This window comes from Bos indicus x Bos taurus, chromosome 15 (assembly GCF_003369695.1).
Source record: "Bos indicus x Bos taurus breed Angus x Brahman F1 hybrid chromosome 15, Bos_hybrid_MaternalHap_v2.0, whole genome shotgun sequence".
Lineage (NCBI taxonomy): Eukaryota > Metazoa > Chordata > Mammalia > Artiodactyla > Bovidae > Bos > Bos indicus x Bos taurus.
The window spans coordinates 21,877,577-21,891,258 of record NC_040090.1 but is presented as its reverse complement, the minus strand read 5'-3'; the positions used below and the strand labels follow the sequence as shown (position 1 = coordinate 21,891,258).

The 13,682-nt window shown below is 38.2% G+C and overlaps 1 protein-coding gene across 4 annotated transcripts in view; it reads right to left on the bottom strand.

Annotated features, from left to right (window-relative positions):
- DCDC1 (doublecortin domain containing 1) overlaps positions 1-13,682 on the bottom strand; it is a 471,483-nt gene that overhangs the window by 435,285 nt on the left and 22,516 nt on the right. For 3 of the 4 annotated variants that reach the window (XM_027562739.1, XM_027562740.1, XM_027562742.1), the window contains exon 2: positions 9,372-9,676. The exons of the other annotated variant lie outside the window; for it this stretch is intronic. In XM_027562739.1, coding sequence (XP_027418540.1) covers positions 9,372-9,523 — 152 coding nt within the window. In that variant the 5' untranslated portion in view covers positions 9,524-9,676. The remainder of the gene's footprint in view (positions 1-9,371; positions 9,677-13,682) is intronic. 4 annotated transcript variants of the gene reach the window in all.

Below are 13,682 nucleotides of genomic sequence, written 5' to 3'. Positions count from 1 at the left end.
AAGCCAGAGGAATTCATCTTTCTTTTCTGTCTCTGATCTCTAAACTCTCATTTAAGAGTAGATCTGATTAAGTTAGGCCCATCCAGGATAATCTCCCATTTGATTAACTCAAAGACAACTGATTATATACCCTAACTACATCTGAAAAAATCTTTGCCATATAATGTAACATATTCATAGGAGTGACATTCTGTCATAGTCACAATCCTACCCACACCCAAGAGGAGAGAATTACACCAGGCATATTTACCAGTGGGTGGGAATCTTGGGGACCCATATTGAATTTCTGTGTAACACACTAGCTATACAATTATGCAGTTTTGATTACTCAATTTTTATACCAAATTTAGATCCAGATATTTTCTTTTCCAGAAGATTAAAATGCAACTATTTAAGATTAAATTTTGTCATCATTAAAAACTGAGATTATTTAAAAGAATGTACCACTGATTCTGATGGCAAATGCAAAGAGGAACTTAAAAGTGCTTTGAGAAGTGGCATTGTCATTAGAATAAATTACTACTTCCTAAAGTAGTAAATGGGGGGAGGTATTCATTTGGATGAGAATATCCTGGTATTTTATTTTATGTACATGTGCACTCAGTCACGACTGACTCTGCGATCCATGGACTGTAGCCTGACAGGCTCCTCTGTCCATGGGATTTTCCAGGCAAAAATACTGGAGTGGGTTGGCATACCCTCCTCCAGGGGATCTTCCTGACCCAGGATGGAACCCTCCTCTCTTGCGTCTCCTGCATTAGCAGGCAGATTCTTTACCACTGAGCCACCAGGGAATCCCAATATCCTGGTATGTTTCCATTAACAATATCGACTACACCATTTCTGAGTTAGTTTAACGTCAGTTATTGGAAAAAGATTATTTCTTTTAGCAATTTGAATAATTGTTTAGAAATTTAGTCATAAAAAACAAATGTGGTTTTATAGGTCTGCATGTGTGCTTAGTCACTCGGTCATGTTCCTCTCTTTGTGATCCATGGACTGTAGCCTGCCACGCTCTTCAGTCCATGATATTTTCCAGGCAAAAATACTGGAGTGGGTTGTCATTTCGTCCTCCAGATGATCCTGCTGACCCAGGGATCGAACCCAAGTGTCCCACAGCTCCTTCACTGGCAGGCAGATTCTTAACCAATGAGCTACCTGGGAAGCCTTTGTAAGTCTAAATGTATGCAAACTATGTAAATATTTAAGAATGCTATGTTTGCTTATAGTAAGATTAGTAAAAACATGTCAAAATTTAACAGTATGGATAAAAACTATTGGTTAAAAACTTTAGGTTATTGAATCTTTTAAACAATTTCTACATATGATATAATAGATATGATAAATCACAGAACTACAAAGCTGGTAGGCACATTAATAGATTAACTAAGCTTTCATTCTTTTCTGAAACAGTATAATACTATACATAAAGGTTTTCTATTACAGTCAAAAAGATCATTAGGGATGGATCTTAAACACTGTGGAATTGACAACCCTCTTAATGTCTCAGTGAAATTTGCTCAGTTGTGTCCAACTCTTTGTGACCCCATGGACTATACAGTCCACAGAATACTCGAGTGGGTAGCCTTTCCCTTCTCCAGGGGATCTTCCTAACCAGGGATTGAACCCAGGTCTCCCACATTGCAGGCTGATTCTTTACCAGCTGAACCACAAATATTTAATTATGCTTTACTCTCTGTGGTTTCCATTAAATCTAATTTACAACTTTTGTTTCACAAAGCAACAACTAAGTAAAGATGTGAGGTCTAAAAGTACAACAAAATATGCCCAGGGAGGAGTCTAGAAAAAGCAGATAAATAGACCAGATAATACTTAATGGCAGGATTCTAGTTTTGGCAAGAGCAATCTTCCTTCTCATTTCCTCTATTTAACAGCATCAGTAACTCTTAGCAGTTTTTTTAATAGCAACTTGAAGAAAACTTCTACTAATGTCATGCTTGCTGCTGTTGTTGTTTAGTTGCTAAGTCGTGTCTGACTCTTTTGCGACCTGCCTGGCTCCTCTGTCCATGGGATTTCCCAATACTAGAGTAGGTTTCCATTTCTTCTCCAGGGGATCTTCCTAACCCAGGGATCTAACCCATGTCTCCTGCTTGGCAGGCGGATTCCTTACCATCTGAGCCATCGGGGAAGCCCACTGCTCCCCTGTAATATCCTTACAATATCCCTCAGCTATGACTGCAGCACATTGTCTTCCATAGTTCTTACATGTATGCCTTTTTGCCAGTGCTATTCACTCAGCTGATCTATATTCAGTATTGTATATCCTTCAATTAGTATTTTTAAAAATATTTATTTATCTGACTGCACTGGGTCTTGGTTGCAGCACATGGGATCTTTGATGTTCACTGCAACATGCGGTATCTTTAGTAGCATGTGAACTCTTAGTTGCAGTACATGCGATCTAGTTCTCTGACCAGGAATCAAACTCAGGCCCCCTGAATTGGGAACATGGAGTCTTAGCCACTGGACCACCAGGGAAGTCTCTCAATCAGTAAGTATTTAATAAATATTAATTGAACTCAGTGTTTACATTTTCTAAAACCCCTTCCATAATAACAATAATTGTCTAGTGGAAAAGAGAAATGTCATACACATAGTCATGCATATAAATTTACAATAACTGTGATTAGTACTGTGAAGGAAAAGTCTTGGTTATTAACATGAAGAAGTTCAGGGGTTAGGATATAGAGAAAAATCTCCACAAATCTGTACAAGCTGATAGGACATACGTGAGGGATTAACCCCAATAGATCCTAGTCATTCCTTATTTCAAATCATTCTGCCAGGTCCTGTACAAGAACTGATATAGTTTTTGCATACTGATATCTTTACTTTGTGATTTATTACGTGATTTCAGATGATTTCATATCCCATTCTGCAAGGGTAAAAACCTTATTTTATCTCTTTACTGCCACTGGAACTCAACTAATGATTGATATGCAAGAATTTTTCTTTGATAATTATGACATCATGAAAAAATGTATCACCAAAATTCCATTGATAAGAAACATATACAATTTAAAAAGTAAAATATAATTAAGCCAAAAGTCAAAACTATGTCATGTAACACTGATTATCCAAGGGTCTTTTCTCCATTTTTCCTTTGATGAAAAGCCTCAGTTATGTTTGAATAGTCACCCTCTTTGTATGTCCATGGAAGGCATCCCCTGATAGCTGCAGTGAGTAAATATTCAGTGGTCTGACACCAGTGATGCTAATTCCATTTCCCTTGCATGATGGGTTACTTAAGCAGCCTGTGATCCAATTTTGGCCAATGAGAAATGAGTAGAAGCGTTCTGGAGAAAGGTTTTTGCACTAATAAAAAAGAGATATAAATAATCAAATACCTATCCTCTTTAGTCAGAAATTGTCTAGTGAGCATCTAGTGAGCATATGATGAGCCTTCCCAGTAAGAGGATTCAAACCCAAGGATCTAGCCAATATTATGAGGATGGTGCAGGGAAAGATATAAAGGGTCAAGTTCTTTGATACTCCTGCTGCAGCACTGAACAAACCCTAGAATTGGCCCTCTTTCTGAAGTTCCTGTTACATGAGATAGTGACTGTCCAGTTTTAAAGTCACTTTCTGCTGAATTTCCCATTACTCTGCTAATAGTAGCCTAACGTATACAATGAACTTTCTAATCACATTTGCTTCACTGTTAGCTTTATTCAAAATCTTTACTGATTTTGAATGTTTTATGATAGGCTAAAATATAAACTAATATGGTATTTTCTTTAAAATGTGACTTTTATTTTATCAAGAACACTTCACCAGAAATTTCAGCATAAGCATAAAATGACATGGAGGTTTTCCCCTGATTTTGAAACACAAAGCATCCTTGGTGAGTTTAGATTTCTATGGCAGAAATCTGCATGTGGCTAATAATTCTATTCATAAGCAGGAAGTGTGGCTACTTTGACAGATCATGGCTCAATAACAAGCATGCAGGTCTAAGTTATCACACAGTTTGGATGTGAATTCAACAGCAGGATAATGACAGTTGCCAAGGATTTGTGCTTGCTGTCGCTTCATACCAGTGTTGCCTGTCAAAATGTCTCTTTTTCTCATACAGAAGCCATAGAATTTTTATGGATAGCAATTACTTGCAATGTACAATGAAGTACATCAAATCTAACAACCACTCTTTAGCCCCTCATTATTTGGTAGTCTCTTTGTTAAATGTAGTCAACCATTTTCATCTAAATTATTTATTTATACTGTATATTTGACAAGCATATATTTCTCGCTTTATATTCTTATGGCATTTAAACCTTCCTGAAGAGTTATGGGGTTTTTTTTTCCTTAATATTGTCATTTGTAAAACTTGTCTTTATCCTATTATCATTTTAACCGTAATTAAACTCTCTAATTAGAATAAATACAAATAAGAAAATGTAAACATAAAGGAAAATGACCTTAGGTATATTTAACAAGAAATCACCAACTTAAATACTGGATGCAACAGATAAAATAACCCCACATATGTTTGGTGCATGGAAACTTGTACAAAATGTGGAGTACACAAAGCACAAAGATTTCATTACTTGTCATTCTACCTTTCCCCCAGTTGAAGAAACAAATAACCTCTAAAGACATAAACACCTTTCTACAATTACTAGGTAAAATGTAATTTAAACATCATGGAAAGTGAATAATAAAAGTGGCAATAATAAATGTGAATAATTTCCGCCAAATTTTATTTTGAATACCAGAAGAAAATATAATTCTAGTTTGACCTAGAAATATTGGTAAAGATACCTTGATTGCAGTGCAATTTTCAATTATTTTATAGCACAGTAAGCCCAATTTTTACTTGTAGCTCAATTACTGAATAATAACTAATGTATTATGTTCAAATTACACGTATATCCTAAAGGAGATATTAAACGTTTGTTAAATTGAACTTTCTTGCTTTTGTAGAAGGAAATGTAAAAAAGAAAAACAATTTATACAATTTGTAAAGGACTCATCTGAGTACAGGATCAGGGCACAAATTATCCCACTCAAAGGAAAAAATGAATATTAGTTCTGCTTGTGCAAAAGTACAAAGGAATAAAAATAAAGTACATCTTAAATCTAAAATTGGGGGAGATTATAGAAATATAAGGATTTTCCAGAGGAAATGCAACTTTTTAAAAAGAAATGATATAGTCTTTTAACATTTTTTAAAGTATAGCTCAGTCAGTAAAGAATCTGCCTGCAATGCAGGAGACCTGGGTTTGATTCCTAGGTTGGGAAGATCCCCTGGAGAAGGAAATGGCAACCTACTCCAGTTTCTTGCCAGGAGAATCCCATGGACAGAGGAGCCTGGTAGGCTGCAGTCTATGGGGTCTCAAGAGTCGGACACGACTTAAGACTAAACCACTGACACCACCAATATATTAATGTCTGGATCTGCAGAGTTTTTTTTTAAGACTTTAAGGAAAAATCTGACACAAGTTTTGAATTAGGAAAAGTGTCATTTGTTGGGCAATGGAGGTTGAAAACAGTGGAGGTGTTGCCTTGCTGGTGCCTTGCTGTCCCTAGAAAAGGTGACATAACCAGATACTTACATTTCAAAAAGAGCCTAAGACTCATTCCAATTCAAAATAGCCAAGATAACTAAAATGACATAAAAAAGTGAGTGACTAGATTAAGCACTGCTGGTCTCCTTGAAAGCAAGATTTGTCTGTGAATCAGCAACCAGATAATCTATAATAAGAAGTTGTTGGCAATTCACTTTTAAAACTGATTTAAGTCCTAATATAATATACTAACAATAATTTGTCCTCTGGGGAGCTAAAAGAGTTGATATTACACTTAGTTGCAAGCAGGATTAAAAAAAAACAACACTACAACATTCTATTATAAAAATCATGAAATTACACTCTTAGATGACCATCACCTAAAAATTATTAAAATATATGTGGGATAGAAAGAGATATTAACTATCTAGACCATTCTGTTAGTTTTGTGATATACAATTTTGGGACTTCCCTGGCAGTCAGTTTTTAAGACTTCACTTTCCAATGCAGGAGATGCAGGTTAAATCCTTGGTTGGGGAGTTAAGATCCCACAAGCCTCACAGCCAAAACAGCAAGACATAAAACAGAAGCAATACCATAAACTAATTCAATGAAGACTTTAAAAATGATCTACATAAAAAAAATCTTTTAAAAATGCAATTTTAATTTGGAAATTGTCCCCTTTTAGCATTCAGAGACACCTTCCACAAATAGAGCAGAACTGCCCCTAGATACCTATTACCAATAAATAATTGATTCTGCTTCATGCTTCAAAGGTTGATACCCTGTACCAGGTCACCTGGGAATGCATCAGACTACAGCTGGGTAGGAAAGGTTCCCTATCATTTGCTTTCCTTGAAGTAACCACAAGAATGAAGCTAGACTTCTCCAGTCATCTGACCTTTTGGTGGCAAGTCATAAAATGGGAGGATCAGTCCTTCTTGGGCACGATATATTGAACTCACACTATTGATGATTAGTTTTCTTTTCGGGGGGGAGGGAAGGCTCCTGGCACAGCAGTTTTTCCTTTGTTACAAACAAATATAATAGAATGACAGAGGCAAACCATTGTAAGAACACAAGAAAGAGAGAAAAGAAGGATAAGGTAAATGCAATAAAAAGTAAATTAATACCACAGATAATAACATGAGAATAATGTGATTCATCACTGCATGGTTACAAAGACTGGATTTAATGTGGGCAGGTTTTGTAAAAGTTTGTACAATGTTTTTAGTGAAGAAAAGCACAGTCTCTGTTATATAAGTAAAGGAACAACAAATTGACTATACTTTAATAATTATTTCTCATAAAGGATCAAAAAGATGGTGGAATAAAGGTGGCAAGGGAAAAAGGGATGAGACAAAAGAAGTTTTAACCTCAATCGGGGGGAAACGTCTTTACTCGGAGAAAATTGCCTCTCTTTGATAATCATATTACTGCCAATGGATCTTAGATTACCAGTAGCCTTTATGAACTTGACCCTTCAGGTTGAAACTCATCATTTTCTTTTTCATAAAAGTAAAGGGCCTCCGGGCATTGTCTTTGACTTTCTGTTCAATTGTCAAGAAGAGGGTTACTTCTAGGTATATCATATTCAAAGTTGACGGTAACAGACAATGGTGATAGAAAAGAAGTTACTGCTATTGCTGCTGCTAAGTTGCTTCAGTCGTGTCCAACTCTGTGCGACCCCATAGACGGCAGCCCACCAGGCTCCCTCGTCCCTGGGATTCTCCAGGCAAGAACACTGGAGTGGGTTGCCATTTCCTTCTCCAATGCACGAAAGTGAAAAGTGAAAATGAAGTCTCTCAGTCGTGTCCAACTCTTAGCGACCCCATGGACTGCAGCCCACCAGGCTCCTCCGTCCATGGGATTTTCCAGGCAAGAGTACTGGAGTGGGGTGCCATCGCCTTCTCTGAAAAGAAGTTAGGATCCAGACGAAGAAATAGAAGTACAATGAAACAAACTATAAGAAAAAGGTGGTAGGAAAAGTGTAATACAAAAAAACAAATAAAACAAAAGTTAGAGATTCAGACAAAGAATGGAAAGAAACTGAACAAATAAAATTACAAGCTCTATAAAAGATATCACAAAAGACAGAATAAAAAGTAAACCTATTACTATTTTGGAAAGGGAACTTGGTAAAAATAAATTCTAAAGGCAATTTTAAAATGTGCAAACACACATTAGCATTGGCAATTGTATAAAGGACTACTTAAAAATCCTATTTAGAAACTTTTTTCCGTTGTTTTACTGGGAGGAACACTATCATGAGAAATCTACATCTCCACAACATAAGCACTGGGTAATGATTTCCTAAAATTATCTGGCCATGTAGCTGGCACACTGCGTCAGTGATCTCATACATTTCTAACATGCGCTCACAGCTTAGAGGAATAGGGCAAAACGAAGGTTAGCTGAAAATCTATATTTCACTTTCACCTAAAAACTTAGTGACAGACTAAAAAAAAAAAACAATCAAACTCTTCAAAGACATAAACAGGGGACATCATATCTAAGGAGATTAACACAATCCCTAATTTAAGAATACTTTCTTCAATATTTTTATAATCTACATTTCCTTTTAAACATAAAAACTATGGTATTACATTTAGCCAGACAATAGTTTATCAATACCTAACAGATACTTTTTTCTTCTTTTACTTCCTTTTTTATTTTTTTAATATTTATTTGGCTGCACCAGGTCTTATTTATGGTGGGACCTTTTTTTTTCCCCTAAGTTGCAGCAAGTGGGATCTAGTTCCCCGACCAGGGATTGAACTCAAGCTCCCTGCACCGGGAGCATGGAGTCTTAGCCACTGGACTACCAGGAAAGTCTCTGTTCTTCTACTTTCTAATTGAGAAAAAAAAACACAGGGAAAATATCTCTGTCTCCTCTGCTTTATATTTCTTAGAAGTGTGGTAGAGTATTGTAGTTAAGAGTTTCATCTGTGGAGTTAGAGCTATCTGGGTTCAAACTTAACCTTTTCTACTTACCCTGGTGGCTCAGACTGTAAAGAATCTGCCTGCAATGAAGGAGACCTGGGTCCAATCCCTGGGTCAGGAAGATCCCCTGGAGAAGGAAATGGCAACCCACTCCAGTATTCCTGCCTGGAGAATCCTATGGACAAGGACTCTGGCAGGCTACAGTCCATGGGGTTGCAAAAAATCAGACAGGACTGAGCCACTCACACACTTTCTTTACCTACCAGCTGTGTGATATTAATTAACCTCTCTAGGTCTTTGTTTCCTCATACATAAAATGGAGACGACTAAAATACTGTCTGCCTTACATTCCTCTCAAAGTTGTTTTGAGAAGTAAATAAATATAGTACAGGTTAAGCACTTAGCATAGTGACAGCTGCTGCTGCTGCTGCGTCACTTCAGTTGTGTCCAACTGTGTGTGACCCCATAGATGGCAGCCCACCAGGCTCCCCTGTCCCTGGGATTCTCCAGGCAACAGTACTGGAGTGGGCTGCCGTTGCCTTCTCCGAGCATGATGACTGGCAAATAGCAAATACTACCCGCCTTGCCATTACTGTTATCATCACTATCCTACCTGTCCAAGTCAGGCTCCAGGAATAATTTATGTTTACTGTATCATCTATCTTTTTCATTCCCATAAAATAGGGGGAAAAAAACAAACAAACAAAAGGAAGGGTTCTAACCTAGGCAACAACCTTGGCAGCCCATCACATCTCCAAATTTTTATTGATAGAGTCTTTACTAAATACAGAGAATTTACATAAAAGAGCTAACATTTAAAGCACTATTACCCCATCAGAATTGCTTAAGCTGCTGAAATAATAATAAGTAATAAAAAAAGTTTAAGTTGCTGCTTCTTACCTTGGCAAGCCATTTGAAATATATTTGTAAGTTGACTGAATGGTATCCCCATTGAAGGTGTCTTCAGGATTGCTTTGCTGTGATATGTCTGTGACTTTAGTCAAGGGTGATAAAGGAGACTGACAAAGTACCACTTTGTGGTCTTCTGTCATTTTCAGCTCAAACTGAGGAAGAATGTTATTTAACGTAAAATGTAAAATCCTCCTGGATTATCAGTTGAGGCTGGGCATTAATCACAATGTACTTCCCATTATGTAGTGGTTGCTAAATGTGAAATCTCACTAGAAATGAGCAGAGAAGATAACCTAAAGGAAGACAAAAACATGAATCTAAGTCTTTGATAAGTGCAATACTATTTAAGAAAAAATGATAATTTTTTGCAAAGTATTTTAATTTTGCTATTTGCTAAAACATCGCTAGAGGAACCAGAGATCAAATTGCCAACATCATTAAAAAGGCAAGAGAGTTCACATCTATTTCTGCTTTATTTACTATGTCAAATCCTTTGACTGTACGGATCACAATAAACTGTGGACAATTCTGAAAGAGATGGGAATACCAGACCATCTGAACTGCCTCTTGAGAAACCTGTATGCAGGTCAGAAGCAACAGTTAGAACTGGACATGGAACAACAGACTGGTTCCAAATAGGAAAAGGAGTATGTCAAGGCTGTATATTGTCACCCTGCTTATTTAACTTATATGCAGAGTACGTCATGAGAAACGTTGAGCTGAAGGAAGCACAAGCTGGAATCAAGATTGCCAGAAGAAATATCAATAACCTCAGATATGCAGATGACACCACCCTGATGGCAGAAAGTGAAGAAGAATTAAAGAGCCTCTTGATGAAAGTGAAAGAGGAGAGTGAAAAAGTTGGCTTAAGGCTCAACATTCAGAAAACGAAGATCACGGCATCTGGTCGCATCACTTCATGGCAAATAGATGGGGAAACAGTGGAAACAGTGGCTGACTTTATTTTTGGGGGGAGAATACACAGAAGAACTGTACGAAAAAGAGCTTCACGACCCAGATAATCATGATGGTGTGATCACTCACCTAGAGCCAGACATCCTGGAATGTGAAGTCAAGTGGGCCTTAGAAAGCATCAGTACGAACAAAGATAGTGGAGGTGATGGAACTGCAGTTGAGCTATTTCAAATACTGAAAGATGATGTTGTGAAAGTGCTGCACTCAATATGCCAGCAAATTTGGAAAACTCAGCAGTAGCCCCAGGACTGGAAAAGGTCAGTTTTCATTCCAATCCCAAAGAAAGGCAATGCCAAAGAATGCTCAAACTACCGCACAATTGCACTCATCTCACACACTAGTAAAGTAATGCTCAAAATTCTCCAAGCCAGACTTCAGCAATACGTGAACCGTGAACTTCCTGATGTTCAAGCTGGTTTCAGAAAAGGCAGAGGAACCAGAGATCAAATTGCCAACATCTGCTGGATCATGGAAAAAGCAAGAGAGTTCCAGAAAAGCATCTACTTCTGCTTTATTGACTATGCCAAAGCCTTTGACTGTGTGGATCACAATAAATTGTGGAAAATTCTGAAAGAGATGGGAATACCAGACCACCTGATCTGCCTCTTGAGAAATCTGTATGCAGGTCAGGAAGCAACAGTTAGAACTGGACATGGAGCAACAGACTGGTTCCAAATAGGAAAAGGAGTACATCAAGGCTCTATATTGTCACCCTGCTTATTTAACTTATGTACAGAGTACATCATGAGAAATGCTGGGCTGGAAGAAGCACAATTGGAATCAAGATTGCCGGGAGAAATATCAATCACCTCAGATATGCAGATGACACCACCCTGATGGCAGAAAGTGAAGAGGAACTAAAAAGCCTCTTGATGAAATGAAAGTGGAGAGTGAAAAAGTTGGCTTAAAGCTCAACATTCAGAAAATGAAGATCATGTCTTCCGGTCCCATCACTTCATGGGAAATAGATGGGGAAACAGTGGAAACAGTGTCAGACTTTATTTTTTGGGGATCCAAAATCACTGCAGATGATGACTACAGCCATGAAATTATAAGACGCTTACTCCTTGGAAGAAAAGTTATGACCAACCTAGATAGCATATTCAAAAGCAGAGACATTACTTTGCCAACAAAGGTTCATCTAGTCAAGGCTATGGGTTTTCCACTGGTCATGTATGGACGTGAGAGTTGGGCTATGAAGAAGGCTGAGCACCAAAGTATTGATGCTTTGAACTGTGGCATTGGAGAAGACTCTTGAGAATCCCTTGGACTGCAAGGAGATCCAACCAGTCCATTCTGAAGGAGATCAGCCCTGGGATTTCTTTGGAAAGAATGATGCTAAAGCTGAAACTCCAGTACTTTGGCCACCTCGTGCGAAGAGTTGACTCACTGGAAAAGACTCTGATGCTGGGAGGGATTGGGGGCAGGAGGAGAAGGGGACGACAGAGGATGAGATGGCTGGATGGCATCACTGACTCGATGGACATGAGTCTGAGTGAACTCCGGGAGTTGGTGATGGACAGGGAGGCCTGGCGTGCTGCAATTCATGGGGTCACAAAGAGTCAGAGACAACTGAGCTACTGAAGTGAATTGATACATATATATATAAAACCAAATAATTTTGCTATATACCTAAAATTAACACAGTATTATAGATTAACTATACTTCAATTAAAAAAAAAGGAATTGAATGGAAATAAGTTTAAGGAAAAATAAGAAAGATATAACATTTTCAGCTGTTGAAGAAGAGCTTCTCAATATTTTTACTGTTTTAAAATCCCAGTAGCATCAGGCCATGAACATGTGACTACTGTCACGCCTGGAAACAAGGAAGCTATTAAAGCCAAGTGGGGCATGCCAAAAGGACATGGGGACCAACTTGAAGGGAATTCCATGGGGCAAAGATGGGGCACTCTGAACACTGAACCAAAGAAAACAAAAAGATCAGGAGTTCCCTGGTGGTCTAGTGGTTAAGACTGCAGGCTTCCACTGCAGGGGGCACAGGTTCAGTCTCTGGTTTGGAGAGTTAGGATCCCACATGCCATGTGGCTTTTACTTCAGTCAAGGAGAAGATTGAAACATTTAGTTCAGTTCAGTTCAGTCGCTCAGTCGTGTCCGACTCTCTGTGACCCCATGAATTGCAGCACGCCAGGCGTCCCTGTCCATCACCAACTCCCGGAGTTCACTCAGACTCACGTCCATCGAGTCAGTGATGCCATCCAGCCATCTCATCCTCTGTCATGCCCTTCTCCTCCTGCCCCCAATCCCTCCCAGCATCAGAGTCTTTTCCAATGAGTCAACTCTTCACATGAGGTGGCCAAAGTACTGGAGTTTCAGCTTTAGCATCATTCCTTCCAAAGAAATCCCAGGGCTGATCTCCTTCAGAATGGACTGGCTGGATCTCCTTGCAGTCCAAGGGACTCTCAAGAGTCTTCTCCAACACCACAGTTCAAAAGCATCAAGTCTTTGGCGTTCAGCTTTCTTCACAGACCAACTCACACATCCATACATGACCACTGGAAAAACCATAGCCTTGACTAGACGGACCTTTGTTGGCAAAGTAATGTCTCTGCTTTTGAATATGCTATCTAGGTTGGTCATAACTTAAATGTATAAAAATCCATGATTACTTAATAATACTACAAGTTTTATAACCTTATTGCTTCATCACTCACCTTTGTTGCTTGCTAGGGCACCAATTTATTATTCTGAAAAATAATAAATATACTTCTTCTGGTTTCCTAAAGGGCTTCCCTGGTGGCTCATATGGTAAAGAACCTGCCTGCAATGCAGGAGACCCAGATTCGATCCCTAGGTCGGGAAGATCCCCTGAAGAAGGGAATAGCAGCTACCCACTCCAGTATTCTTGCCTGGAGAATTCCATGGACAGAAGAGCCTGGCAGGCTGCAATATATGGGGTTTCCTAAAGTGGGCTATAATTGGATGACCAAATAGGTGATAAGAGAAAATTCTTTTTCATCGTTAATACATGTAGATGGAAAAAAATAATTAGCAATTGATCATATTGCAAACCATAATGAAATAGTGGGTCCAGATAATGTCTGTCCAGGTAATGTTTGTCATTATTAAAGAGTGATGGGAAATTTATAATAGATGAATCTGACTGATATCACTCATGGCACTGGAACATACTAATATGTCATTAAAGTAAAACAACCAGAAATTGTTTCTCCTTATGTGAGTTCAGTGAGATTACAAATACAGGAAAATCTATAAAGATTCATTCATGCTACAAACACTGAATGTAATCAAGTTTTTAGATCTAACTTCTAGTTTGTGAGAAATAGGGGAGGATAGAGAAAC